The sequence below is a fragment of the Notothenia rossii genome (assembly GCF_949606895.1).
Source record: "Notothenia rossii genome assembly, chromosome: 2".
Taxonomy (NCBI): Eukaryota; Metazoa; Chordata; class Actinopteri; order Perciformes; family Nototheniidae; genus Notothenia; species Notothenia rossii.
In genome coordinates, this window is record NC_136904.1 from 10,554,761 (window position 1) to 10,568,547 (window position 13,787).

Here is a 13,787-nt window from a genome sequence, read left to right on the forward strand (position 1 = left end):
ACGTTTTTTGGGAGTTTGATTTATTTAAAATTAACACAAATGCAACATTTAAAACCTATAATTGCACACTAAAACAATTATTTCAAAAAATAACTATTTCACATAAACCTCTGGTTTTTACTGGGGCTGGGGCAGTTCAACTTGATTTGGGGGGGGGGTTCGCCATAGTTTATAGGCGCTGTACGCAATATAGGCGTAGTTCTGTTAGTATAAGATAATAAGATGTACTTTGTTGATCCAAAATCGAGAAATTGTGTTGTTATGAAATAAAATAAAAAATAAAATAAAAAAACTAACTTTTTTTTTGTTTTTTTTGTGGCGCCCCCCATTGATTGATGCGCCCTTAGCATTCGCCTATACTGCCTATGCCAAGGGCCGGCCCTGCCTGTGACCCCCTGATCCCAACACCAACGTACTAGTCCACTGCGCCTCACACCTCCCTTAAGTCATACTTACTTGCCACGTTACTGTAGATGTGCGCACAAGTTGAATATATCATCTGTATACAACACATAGTTTTGCTTGTTAAAAAGCACAATTCCCAGGTTGTTGTGGAAGGTCACCTTAAAAATGTCATCCCCAGAAAACAAGTTTCAAAAGTTATCTCAGTTATCTCTAGTTTGTCTCATAAGTTGTATTGACCTTCTCAAACTCGTAAAGCAAAGCCTTATTCAAAAAATTTCGCACTGCTGCTTCAAGGTATTTGAACTTAAAATAATTTGTGTTTCTCCTTTTCTCTTTGTGCTTATGAATCTATATTATGTTGTTCGGCTAATGTGATGGAAAATAAACACCTTTTTCACTTCATGATGACTCCTCATAACAGGAAAACACAGATGAAACAAATCACCCTATTACCCTGTCAATGAAGGATGTGAACACCAACATTTTCATTGAGAAAACTTATACATATATACATCAAATTAGAATACACTCATACCAGTATGAAACAACTGCATTGATGTCTCTCTGCACTATAACTCAGGACTTTGTCTGAAGTACTTTCTGTATGTTTCCCTTTTAAAACAGTTTTCCATATCTCCATTGGGCTCATACTCCCTATTACTCTCTTGGTATCTCTGATGTTCTCACTTTCCCAATCTCTTTCCCAAATGGACTAGCAGAAAAGAAAAGACAAAAGGGTGACACTGACAAATGGACTTACTTCGTCCGGCCCTCTTATGTGCAGCTTCCAGGTGATTAGATACACTGAGTGGGTTTTTGACCAAGTGACCGGCCGGGCCGAGATAAATCAGTTTACTGTGAACCGCAATTTCTCTCTAAGGAACCGGTTGTTTACAATGTAGTTTTACCAGTGTTTCTTTGAAATGTATGTTTTAGTCTGAATTGTATAATAGACCTCTGTCTACATTTATAGAGTTAGCATTTCCCTAAATTACTACCCATGAGTAATCTTACAATAATACTATCGTATCCATTCGTTACATACCTGTTACTTTCTTGAGCTTGAATCTACATTTTCCCATTTAGCAAGTAAAATAAAAATACATTACATGTTAGACGCTTTTATCCAAATCAACTTACATACTCAATACTGTGGGCAATCCCCACAGGAGCAATTTGGGGTGAAGTGTCTCAGGGACACAACGACATGCTGACTGCAGTGGGGTTTGAACCTGTGCTCCCCTGATCCGAACACCAACACACTAGTCCACTGTGCCACACGCCTCAATAATCGTGTCATTGAAGTTTTGGCAGATGACGTGTTTTTTGGGGATTATTTTCTGACACAAACTTGGATTTCTTCCTGTGGGTGTTGAATGACAGTAAGTAGAGCACAACTGATCTGAAAACACTCATCTGAAGCACCATGAAATCAAGCATACAAATTGTAACTTTGGCAAAGTAAAAGCCTTCATGTTAAGTGCGAAGGATTACAGTTTCCAGTGAAAGTTTCTGTAGGCGTTTCCATAGTGAGCATCAACAGGTAAAAATGACTCAGATATCTGTGACTACGTTGCAGACACGAGTTGGAAGAGTCTGTGCTGCCGGAAATCAGTCAGAACACTGTGTCTCGGCCTGTCACTCAAAACCATGAAATAAATATTTTACTTTTAAGCAATCCCGTAGTTCCCAAAGCACAGTAATAATTATTTAATTTTAAGGATACCTATTCCTCTTCCTATTGAGGGAGGATTGAAAGACATATTTAGAATATCAAATCTTGCTAAATATTCTTTATTCATAAAGAATATTTAGTTAATTAATAATAATAATAATTAGTATTTTAATGTATTCAGGGGTCTTTGTAACGTTAAGAGAGACTGCAGCAAATCCAAATCAAAAACTGTGAAGCCTTATGAAGTTTGCATAATAAAAAAACTCTAATGGAGCTACAGTGTGTGCAGGTTGATATATTGTCCCAATTGATGTCATATCCCAGTGTTGGTTGGATCAATCCAGGGTGTGGGAATAAGTGAAAGTAGGGAAGAAGTGAGATTACAGACCTCTGCATCCCGCTCGTCATCTCTTCTTGAGGCTAGCCACCTGAGGATACATTAGCCACTATTAGCAACATACACCAACATCTCTGACTGTACTGGTCCAGTTGCATTGTGGTATTCTAAGATGAAGGTATTGATGAAGGAAAAAAGCATATGAAAAAATATATTTCTTATATGGATGTGACCAACAGTAAAATACGCTTTGAGTGACAGGTGGGTGTTCTCACAGGTCGCAAGCTGCTAGCGAACATCTACGGTGCTCCACATCTTTAGTGTAGAGTAAGGCGGTGTGGGGACTGCACTTTAAACTTCAGAACGGCTCTTTAGAAACCAAAGTGTATCGTCCAAATGTTTTATGTGCATCACCGTATAACACTATACTGTAGGAGCAAACAGATCTGCAAAACAGTGTAAATCATTTTCTGAAACACAGATTAGGGTTTTTACCCATTTTAAAGGGGACCTATCATTCAAAATGCACTTTTTGATGTCTTTAATACACAACTATGTGTCCCCGGTGTGTCAGGGAACTCACGCAGCGTCAAAAAATAAAACCCTTTCTCTTTTCCTCCTTACCCAAATATTTTTAAAACGGGGGTACAACGAGCGGATACAGATTTGCTGCCGATATTACGTAATTTCGGATGGCGGACCCACAGAAAGTTGCTATCAGAAACAATGCCTGACGTGTTTTGGACGTAATCTCGTCTTTGTTTACATTAGCAAGCCTCGCTAACACTCGAGCTAACCTGTACTAGAGAGCACATCTGTTTAAAAAGCAGGAAATAAAAAAAGGAACTCACCTTGTGATAAACCCGCAAGAAAAAAAAGCATTTGAGCTCCATACTGTTTCAGAAATAATCCTTGATGTTGTTTAGAACAGGATGGCGTTTTATCACAGCAGAATTTAACTTTATCTCCGTTAGAATTTTGATCAAGCATTAGCTCCGCCTCCTCTTTTCTTTTTTTTCAAGCTAACGACCCACAATCCGCATTTCTCTAACAGGGCTGCAAAAGAGGTGTTTGAGCAGTATGAGGGATGGCTACAATGGCTGATCTGTTTGGTATTTTAAGCAAAAAACTTCACAGACATGTTTTGTATAGGTATGGCCCTACAATATCTTTTTCCAATATAGCATGATAGGTCCACTTTAAATGCAACTGACCATAATTGTCATCATGTTAACTGAGGCTATTTTAGACCGAACGTCATAGTCTAGCAAACCTGATCAAACTGTTCCCAAAGAGTACATTATTTTCAATGTTTTGATATTCTAATTTTCAACAACTCAGCTCCAATAACTCTACTTCAATCATAAACACACATGCTACATGTATGTGTTAGAGAGATGCTTACGCCAACGATTGCTCAAAATGACCCAGATGTTTAAACACATTTGCACATACTTTATGCACATTGAAGAAAAGTAGACTTTTTGTACAATATCTCACTAAATATATTTACATGACATACAATTCGCCATCAGTGCAATACATAGGAATGTTGCATATTTACCAAATGTTACTCTTTCCTTTATGAAGAAAATAAATTCCAATGACAGAAGCTGATATAACTAATGTGTAAAGTAACATGTGCAACTTTCATATTGGTTAACAGCTTCACAGGAAATAAAAAAAATAAAATCTTATTACCACCCTATCAATAATCATATATCAAGCATTGAAAAAGTAATAGATCACATGTACATATTTCATCATATATCATACATGTAATGGATTGCTTTTGTACAAATATTTTATATAACTTTGGCAGTTTATCAGGAACAAAGTTATCGGAAAAATATGAAACAATAATATCAAACTGTCAGTAATGTCATGTAAGCTTGCCTTCCAAAGCTCATGTTCACAGTGGTCATTCAGAAAGGCTGGAAGCTGATGGCCAAAAACAAGGAACAAAAAGCCCGAAAAAAAAAGGAAAACATTTCCATCCTTTCTGCTAAGACTGTTAGCACTGGAGGCTGTCGTCATTGTTGTCATGGTTATAAAATTACAAACACCTATGAAGGTTTACATAGCAGTCATCGCCATTTAAAAAAACATGGTCTATTTTCAGGTCGACTTAAAATACAAACAGTTTGAAGGCAAGGGGACAGGACCCTGCTCGGTGGTCACTGTGGAATCATGGGAGAGACATGACCGAGAAGAGGACATGCACAACAGTGCTGTGAGGAAGAACGTGAAGCCAAAAAACGAGGGTGCAAAATGAAAAGACTCTGCAACAATCAAAACGCCACACTGTCAGAAAATGACTTACACCGGACAAAATAATCGAGCAAATTTCAAACATACTAAGTTCACCATAATTCATATACGTTGGTTTTGTTCTTTTTTTCACTGGTTTGGCACTTTATTGGAACAAATTTCTGTTCAAAAAGACTAAATGTTGTACAAAAGGTATTTCATGTCTCGTTAACATAACTCGTAGAATATAGTACTTAATAGTAAGCATACGGTAAGTAAACACTTGTACATACTGTAGTTTTTAAAATGAACATTCCAACAGATGTTTTACGCACATGCACAAAAACAAACAAACACAACTCTCTCTCTCTGTCACTGTCTTGCTGCCTCGCCACATGTGGGCCTCCTGCGCTTCTCTTTGGACATTCTCCAGCTTCTTTTCAGAAAGAACATCTGTTGCTACTGCCCTTTCTCCTTCTCCCTTTTCTATTCATCTTCCACTTAAGACAACACAACTCTTTTAATACTGCGTTTTTTGCTGCACATTACGACACTTCCTCCGCCGAGCGTGTGTCCGTCTTGAGACGCACAAACTCTTTGGCCACCTCGTCGGTGGTCCTTTGAGAGAGTATCCTCATGATGGTGAGGCCGGTTTCGTCCATGGAGACGCTCTTCACCAGCGGGTAGTTTGCGGAGCAGCTGCCATTGTCCGCCAGCTCTTTGAGCTGAATCACCGTCATGCCGATGATGCGGTCGTCGCGAGCAAAGCAGTAGTCCTTCACTGAGACGTGGAGCTCGTAGACCTCCGGACCGTGTTCGTTACTGAGAACACTGCGAAGGAAGAGAGAGATCAGAGAGGGGACAAATATTATGTTCGCAAGCAAAATCAGGGCTGTTTTACTACACTGAACAAAAATATAAACGCAACACTTTTGTTTTTGCTCCCATTTTTCATGAGATGAACTCAAAGACCTAAAACATTTTCTACATACACAAAATAACCATTTCTCTCAAATATTGTTCAGAAATCTGAAAAAATCTGTGATAGTGAGCACTTATACTCCTTTGCCGAGATAATCCATCCCACCTCACAGGTGTGGCGTATCAAGATGCTGATTAGACAGCATGATTATTGCACAGGTGTGCCTTAGGCTGGCCACAATAAAAGGCCACTCTGAAACGTGCATTTTTGCTTTATTGGGGGGGTCTGGGGGGGTCCGGAAACCCTAGAGTTAAACCCTAACCCTAACATGTCACCCATTGAGCATGTTTGGGATGCTCTGGATCGGCGTATACGACAGCGTGTTCCAGTTCCTGCCAATATCCAGCAACTTGGCACAGCCATTGAAGAGGAGTGGACCAACATTCCACAGGCCACAATCAACAACCTGATCAACTCTATGCCAAGGAGATGTGTTGCACTGCGTGAGGCAAATGGTGGTCACACCAGATACTGACTGGTTTTCGGACCCCCCCAGACCCCCCCAATAAAGCAAAACTGCCTTTTATTGTGGCCAGCCTAAGGCACACCTGTGCAATAATCACGCTGTCTAATCAGCATCTTGATATGCCACACCTGTGAGGTGGGATGGATTATCTCGGCAAAGGAGAAGTGCTCACTATCACAGATTTGTTCAGATTTGTGAACAATATTTGAGAGAAATGGTTATTTTGTGTATGTAGAAAATGTTTTAGATCTTTGAGTTCATCTCATGAAAAATGGGAGCAAAAACAAAAGTGTTGCATTTATATTTTTGTTCAGTGTATATAACAGGATATTAAAAGGAGATGATTCAACCCGGATAATAGAAAAGTCAGTTACCATTTCAAACTGCCAAATTAGTTGAAAGTCACTTAAAATGAACTTGACGTTATGTAATTTTTTTAAGATGGGTCAAATTAAACAAAAAGGCCAAAGTGTCACTCTGAGGAATTGTTCATGGACACACACCAATTGCTTTTGGATACTGACATTTGGATTTCTTGGAAGCTGGATATAATGTCAGTAAAAGTCTCTGGCTGCGGGACAACTACCGAAAAACCTTCTTAGTATCTGTGTGGCTGTGATGAGTCGTTTCAATCATGCTTTGCAAGTGAAATGAATCGCTCTATTCAAATTCTTCTTTGTTTCAAACCATCTTTTTGTTTCAGGATATTTTGTGATATCCCCAGCAACTTTTACGACTTCTCAAAATTAAAATGACATGCCAGAAGTGAATCCAAATGCAGACAGCCCTGAGCCTGCACTGATCGTGAAGGCGTTGCTACATCTCGCACTAAAACCGTTTAAGCTGTGTGACTTTAGTTGGATCGGCTCAGACAGTGGTAAAGAAGAGACAAGCCTAAAGATTCATCAAACCGTCTCTTATCTTCCTTCAAGAGTTTCAAAGCAACAAAAGTGTCGGTAAAGCAATTTGAACTCCACTCATAACCTACGACTACTGGAACAACTTTTGGAGTAATGTATTACAGGTACAATGTTTTATGTGGGTTGCTGGAGGAAAGACTTCAGTGTGCAGAAAGCATACTGAACACTTCTCTGAAGATACTGTTACATGGTTATGGTACAGCGTGTCTCAGAAATTGGACTTTTAGGTTGTACAGTATGTATAAGCAGGAACATGCTACAAAGTATTAATCAGTCACAGATTATTTGTAACAGGATTATGTAATCAGGATACAACAAAACAGGTTACTTTATTCACTTAAAGTTACATTAAAAAAATGAGTGAACAGATTATTGGTACATTTTTGCTCATAGTTCTGCCTGAATTTTCTTTATGTTTTTCATTTTGGCTGCTTTCATTCGTTTAAAAAAAAATATTAATTGTTTTAAATGCAGTAGGTGAACAACTAATTCAAACAACAATACTGTGTTAGCTTTTATATCTTGTATTAAACTAACACAGTATTTTTAAACCATACTATTCTGTACTGTAGGTCTATCCCATAATTTATATATTTTATTTTATAATAATTTTATATTAAATATCTTGGTTTCTTCCTGGTTACATTGTTCTGTTGCATACTGTAAGACACTTAAGTAAAAAAAAACCACATTATTTTCTCTTGTTTTTTGCATTTGATATTCTAACGGAAAGTAATCAGGATACATTACTTTCATATTGTGATACTTAGTTTAAGTTACTAATAATATTTTATAACATGTAACTAATGATTGTAGCATAATACATTTTTGAAGTAACCCTCCCATCCCAGGTAATAATCATAGGTGCTTTTAAACATGCCCTAATCTTTGCCTCCTTTCTCCTCCCCTCTGTAACGAACACTCGGCACGGTGACTTACTATTGGAATGTTTCGTTGTACTTTGGTGACCAGTTGTTATTCTTGGTCTTGGTGCTGAATTTGCGCTTCTTGTCAGCCAGGTGCGGTCCCACGGCGTTGACCTCTACAAACGGCCGGAACATGGCGTTGGTCTGCCAGATGAGGTTGTTCACTGAGACCACTGAGAAACACACAAAGATATTTATCAGAAGTGTAGATAAGGTTTAAGGTAAAGCGGACCCTCGTCAAACATTAGCATTGTTTAAATGTATTCTTGACCCTATTATTGGAAGTGTCTTTATCCTCTTCACCAAGATGATTGTCTGAATGTATACACATTTATATTTTATGCTGAGATGCTTTCAGAGCAAGCACAAAACAATTTGATAGCAGATACATTTCCCCCTCTCTGGAATATTATTGGTCATCTTAAAATGTAAATGCCTGTGAGTCAAATTGCAACATTATCATTATATGCAGAACATTTAGCATGGTCGATACATCTACCATAAAAGGCTGAGATACTAATACTGTTTTTTAATTCTATTTTGGTCTGTTATGGTTGTCAAGGGAAAATAATAAAGAAAGGCTAAAGTGCATCTTGTCAAAATAGAAACATCCATCTATGATTGCTATAGTAACCTTGCTTGTCATGTAACTGCTGTGGGCTGATTACAGCTGATTGCCAGCTGCTGTGCGTATGGTGCGACTTCGGGAGGGGGAAGGGAAATCATTGGCATTGATGAGTCTGATCGTTGTCGCCGACATTTAGGAAACAAAGATAGGAGAGTCATAGACGCAGGTTTTTGGTTGTAACAACATTGATCTGCTGATGTCGCTAGATGTCATCAAGATTCCTAACTGCGAAAACGTTCTGCTAATCCATCACGTAAATGTGGAGTTGTTTGAGTGGATAAATTAACACCTTGACAAACACATTTTCTTGCCACTGCTAATGCCTTTGTACAATTCTGTCTCAATACATCCGTAAATTGTCGAGACATTTGATGAAAAGCCCCAGACTTTAAACTGTTGGTGGTACTAACGTTGCAGGTAAAAACACTTCTCTGAGCAATACATGATAAGTGAGTTCCTCAGTGACTAAAAGAATACAAAACGAGACCCATATAGTTAGAACAACCCCAGCTGTGTGTTAATGTCCTTATTTTCTGTTCAAAGCAGACATTTATAACAATGCTGCTAATCATGGCTATGACTATCATATACATGAGATTACCGCCATGAGCTGTCCATGCTCTGTCTTTGAACATGTGCAGGTGTTAACACTATTAAACAGGAATGTCACAAAGTGAGTCTGAGTTAAGGTGATGCTCACCCTTCACGCTGACTTTGTGCTCTCCAGTGCCAGGGTGAGAGATGAGAGTCACTTGCATCGACACCTCCCCCACGGATCCGTTGGATGACTGACCTGGACACACACCAAAACAACAACAGGAGAATTTCAAAGAGGCAACATAGAAATCACAGAGAATGGAGGAGTGGCAGAGAGGGAGCCAGGGATAGAAATAGTGGGATCGGGTAACCAAAATAAAGCCCGAGTGAGAGAGATGGAGAGAGGATGAAAGGAAACAATCCAAAACTGTAGGTGCAGCTTTTTTCGTGCATGAGGTATCCAGAAATTGATCCAAACAGCGGTGTATAAACAGCTCTCTGTGTCAAAGCTGAAAAACTAAACCCAGGGAGAAGGAAGGGGAGTAGATTTGGTTTCACCCCTATTAGAGCCCAGTAGCAACAAGAGCCAGGGTTTACTTTCGCTTGAGGCTGAACAAGTAAAACAACAAGGAGAGAAAAAAGAAACATGAAGTAATCCGATTGGTTTGAAGGCCACGGAGGAGGCAGATGGTGTGAAGGGAAACGCTCAAAAAAATAATGTTGTGCTTAGTGAAATCATCAAACCGTCCAAGTCGACAGAAGCACAATTAAAACATTGGATTTGACTATATTCCAAATTAAAGCAAAACAACGTACAAGAAAGGAGTGAGAGAGGAAAGGGGAGTGTGGGCCTCACACCTCGCGCATCAAAACCAAAGGCTTAACCACACAGGGACATGTTTCTGACAGAAAACGATTTGATTTCTGACAATGTGTCTCACTTTGCTCGATACAGGGCTTCCTGACTCGTGTTGCATCCCGCCCCGGGACAATAAGATATTGAACACTGGACGGTGTGCTGCTGATGTGGTCGGTGAAAGAGCATGATCCAATATCTTATCAATATGTGCCGAACATGCGGTGCCACTTATAATAAAGGGTAATGAAGAAAGAAACCTCCTGATTTATTGTAATGAGGCCCCGAGAGGCTGAGTGCAAAAAAACATTTCTGCTGCACAATTAAGCTCCTGGACTTTTGGGAAATGAACCGAGCAACGGCACTGCACATTTACTTCAGCTACAACTGGTTGGAATAGTTTTAAATAAATAGATTTTGTAGGTTTTTCCCGGACACCGTCACCGACACACAGCAGATACTCGAATGGGGGGTTTAAGGGAGAGCTGATTGAGAATAAGAAGAATGGCACATGAGGTAGATCATGGAGAATAAAAGCAGATACATCTGTGGGGGCAGAGAGTCAGCAGATAAAGTGAGGAAAAGGCTAACAAAAGGACAGAGTAGTAACTGATAAGAGAGGTGAGTTGTAGACATTCATTGTTGCAGAGTTGCGGTTAATTGATTGAAAGTGTTGCCCTTTTCTGTCTCCAAAAACCTAGAAGTTAGCCTGAACGCACAGAAAGTGAGACATCGAAAGAAGATTCCTTTTCAGGCTGTAAAACGTTTGCTGTATGAACAAAGATGATAGAACAAAGACCATCTATAGGGCATTGTGAGGGCATCCATAGTGCATTATCTGGCTTTCCTAATGCTTTATGACTACACTAATTAGTATACATTTTGAAGCCATAATGATGCAGCAGTGATTTATGTAAATGCATAAAAAGCATTACACTTTAATTACCAGCAACAATAAAAAGTCATGATAAAGCCTGCAATATTAAAGATGCCTCAATATGTATTCATTAGCATACTGAGTCCTGACCTCACTTGCTTATCGAGGTGGATATAGGAGAGTAAAGGTCGGCGTGTATACGTGTGTCACAGTCCTTGGTGTGTGTGTGTGTGTGTGTGTGTGTGTGTGTGTGTGTGTGCATGTGTGTGTGTGTGTGTGTGTGGCCTATAATTACTATACTTGTGGGGACCTAGAGGTGTGTGTATACATGTGTCACAGTCCTTGGTGTGTGTGTGTGTGTGTGTGTGTGTGTGTGTGTGTGTGTGTGTGTGTGTGTGTGTGTGTGTGTGGCCTATCATTACTATACTTGTGGGGACCTAGAGGTGTGTGTATACGTGTGTCACAGTCCTTGGTGTGTGTGTGTGTGTGTGTGTGTGTGTGTGTGTGTGTGTGTGTGTGTGTGTGTGTGTGTGTGTGTGTGTGTGTGTGTGTGTGTGTGTGTGTGTGTGTGTGTGTGTGTGTGTGTGTGTGTGTGTGTGTGTGTGTGTGTGTGTGTGTGCATTGTTCTCACTAATTATTCAGGTGTTTCTACTTCTGTCTGTCTGTCTAGCTGGGGACAGATTCTGTGACCATGTAATGCTGCAAATGTGCAGATGCAGTTACGAAAGCTTAGATCAAAGTAAAGGTCAAGTTCAAAGATGGGAGTGGTGCAATTAAGGGCACTGGAAAAAGGGAGGTAGACAGATAATGAAGTGGCCTTTTGGACCCCACGTTGAGCCCCTGGTCTGATTTAAAGTCACGGCTGGTGTGATCTGATTGCAAAATTGTCTGTAGTTCAACACAAGTCACAGCTTTAAAGTGTTATGACTGTAACTATAGAGTATTGATAAGTATTATGAGTGTAGTTACGATGAATTATAGATGACATCTTTATGAACTATAACGGCCCGTCCACACAGCGGCGTGCGTTGACGCTTGCCGGCGGGCGTGTCTGAAACTCGACCAACAACCAATCACATGAATCTCCCGCCCCTGACACACAAGCAGCGGTTTGATTGGCTAGAGCTTGTACTGGCATATGATTCGATTGGCTGACGCTTCTGCCGAGGCGTCAAAAGTTGAACATTGCTCAACTTTTGCAGCGAGCAACGCCAGCAACGCTCCACGTCGCTTCCCACGATGCAGTTCGGCGAAAAGTGACGTCGCCCCATTCAAAGTGAATGGTGAAGCGTCAACGCACGCCGCCGTGTGGACGGGCCGTAAGTTTTTTTTTTATAGAAAGTGTTACGAAAAGATTTGTTATTATTACTGTCCAGTGATGTAGCTTCAAATAAACAGGAAGAGGGGAATAGACGAGAGCATAGCATGGTCTAAATGTGTCAGAGCAGGGGTTGCTGATTAATGAAACGGTCTCCACTGTGCTTCATCAAGCATCATCCCATCCCCACACTGTTTACTGTCCTAATGCCCATCTACCACCTCACCAGTTCCACTTATAGGCTGCAAGACACAGAGAGAATGGATGCTCGTAGGTCCTGCTGCCTGCCTGACTAGCTTTCTGCCTTTTGCCATCTTGTTTCCTGCTGCCTGCCTACAGTATGCATCGTTCTGCAAGGCTGAGCAGCCGGGAGCTTAAAGCTTCCACGCCCCACTGGGCAGAATTCCCACTCGAATCTCTCCGGACACCTTGTTAGAGATGGAGTAACAACGTTCCACATATAGACGGGTGGATGTGACGACAACAGATAAAGAGGGTCTGTGATGACAGAGGGAACGAGCGCAAATGGGAATTTATACATTTCACACTTGAATGGAAACATATAAGGATGCACCTTATACGTTTGTGTCATGACAGGGTTTTTATGTGTTTCTAATAAGGAAGAGAGAAATAGAGCATGGAAGTCTTCCAGCCCCTCAGGCTATGGGGTGAAGTGGCCACTGGAAAGTTTGCTTATTTCTTTTCTACTGAATGCAATAAAGGACTTAAACAGTTAAGGGGATAAATGCAATTACTGCGATTTCCGTTGCAACCAAAGAACATTACGTGACACAGAGAGATCCTCAGAGCACATAGACTGTTGTGGAAAGGAAGCTAACACTGATGGGAAAACAGAAATATATAACGCTTAAAAGAAGCCGGGACTGGAGTCATTATTTGTAATCACTTCTAACAACAAATAAAATCAGCTGCTGATTTGCTGTTAGTAAGGCTTTTCACCGGTATCACTTCAAATATATTGTTACAGGAGCAAATGGCTGCCACAACAGCTGCCGAATACATGTTGATCACTAATAGAGTTAATCAAGTTGAATTGGAATATGTTTACTCTTAACTAGTGTCAGACAAAAGGGCTGTGACACAATCATTTCCACAATAATTAGCATGGTCCAGCATCACATGGTCTTGCAGAAATGTCTTTATAACAAACAGCAGAGCCCCAACCTAAGTTTTTCATTATTTGAATGCTGAGGTAAAGCCACTCTCTAAACTGAAACGTAATTCAATCTTGTCTAGCTCATTACCTTGAGAGGTTTGGGTGCATATATATTTCTTGATCAAGGCATCTGTAGGTTGAGTGTAAAGGCTGAGAGCATATTTGAGGGACCTCATATCGGGGCTCTTTTCCAGGAAGGTTTTCTTCAGCCCGTTTCCTCCAGCATGGAAGTATTGCTGTAAAAAAACAAACAGGAAGGAACAGATTTATATTTCATCCTGAGGGTGAACATAAACTTTGAAACAGCATTGAACATGATGCAAACTCTTGTTTAGATCACACAGATTCAGATGGCTGAGAGAAAAGCCCATTATTATGTGGACAGTGTGGATTTCACAAGGAGGGGGAAACACTTTAACAGACCAGACAAGAG

The 13,787-nt window shown here is 40.2% G+C and overlaps 2 protein-coding genes across 2 annotated transcripts in view; one reads left to right on the plus strand and one right to left on the minus strand.

The window, feature by feature from the left end:
• Positions 1-13,787, plus strand: part of myo5aa (myosin VAa) — a 424,551-nt gene that overhangs the window by 2,926 nt on the left and 407,838 nt on the right. The window lies entirely within an intron of this gene.
• Positions 3,858-13,787, minus strand: part of unc13c (unc-13 homolog C (C. elegans)) — a 120,283-nt gene continuing 110,353 nt past the window's right edge. The window contains exons 30-33 of the mRNA XM_079663674.1: positions 13,443-13,590; positions 9,290-9,382; positions 7,975-8,134; positions 3,858-5,498 (exon numbers count right to left, since the gene is read on the minus strand). Of these exons, the coding sequence (XP_079519800.1) occupies positions 5,213-5,498; positions 7,975-8,134; positions 9,290-9,382; positions 13,443-13,590 (687 nt within the window). The 3' untranslated portion in view covers positions 3,858-5,212. The remainder of the gene's footprint in view (positions 5,499-7,974; positions 8,135-9,289; positions 9,383-13,442; positions 13,591-13,787) is intronic.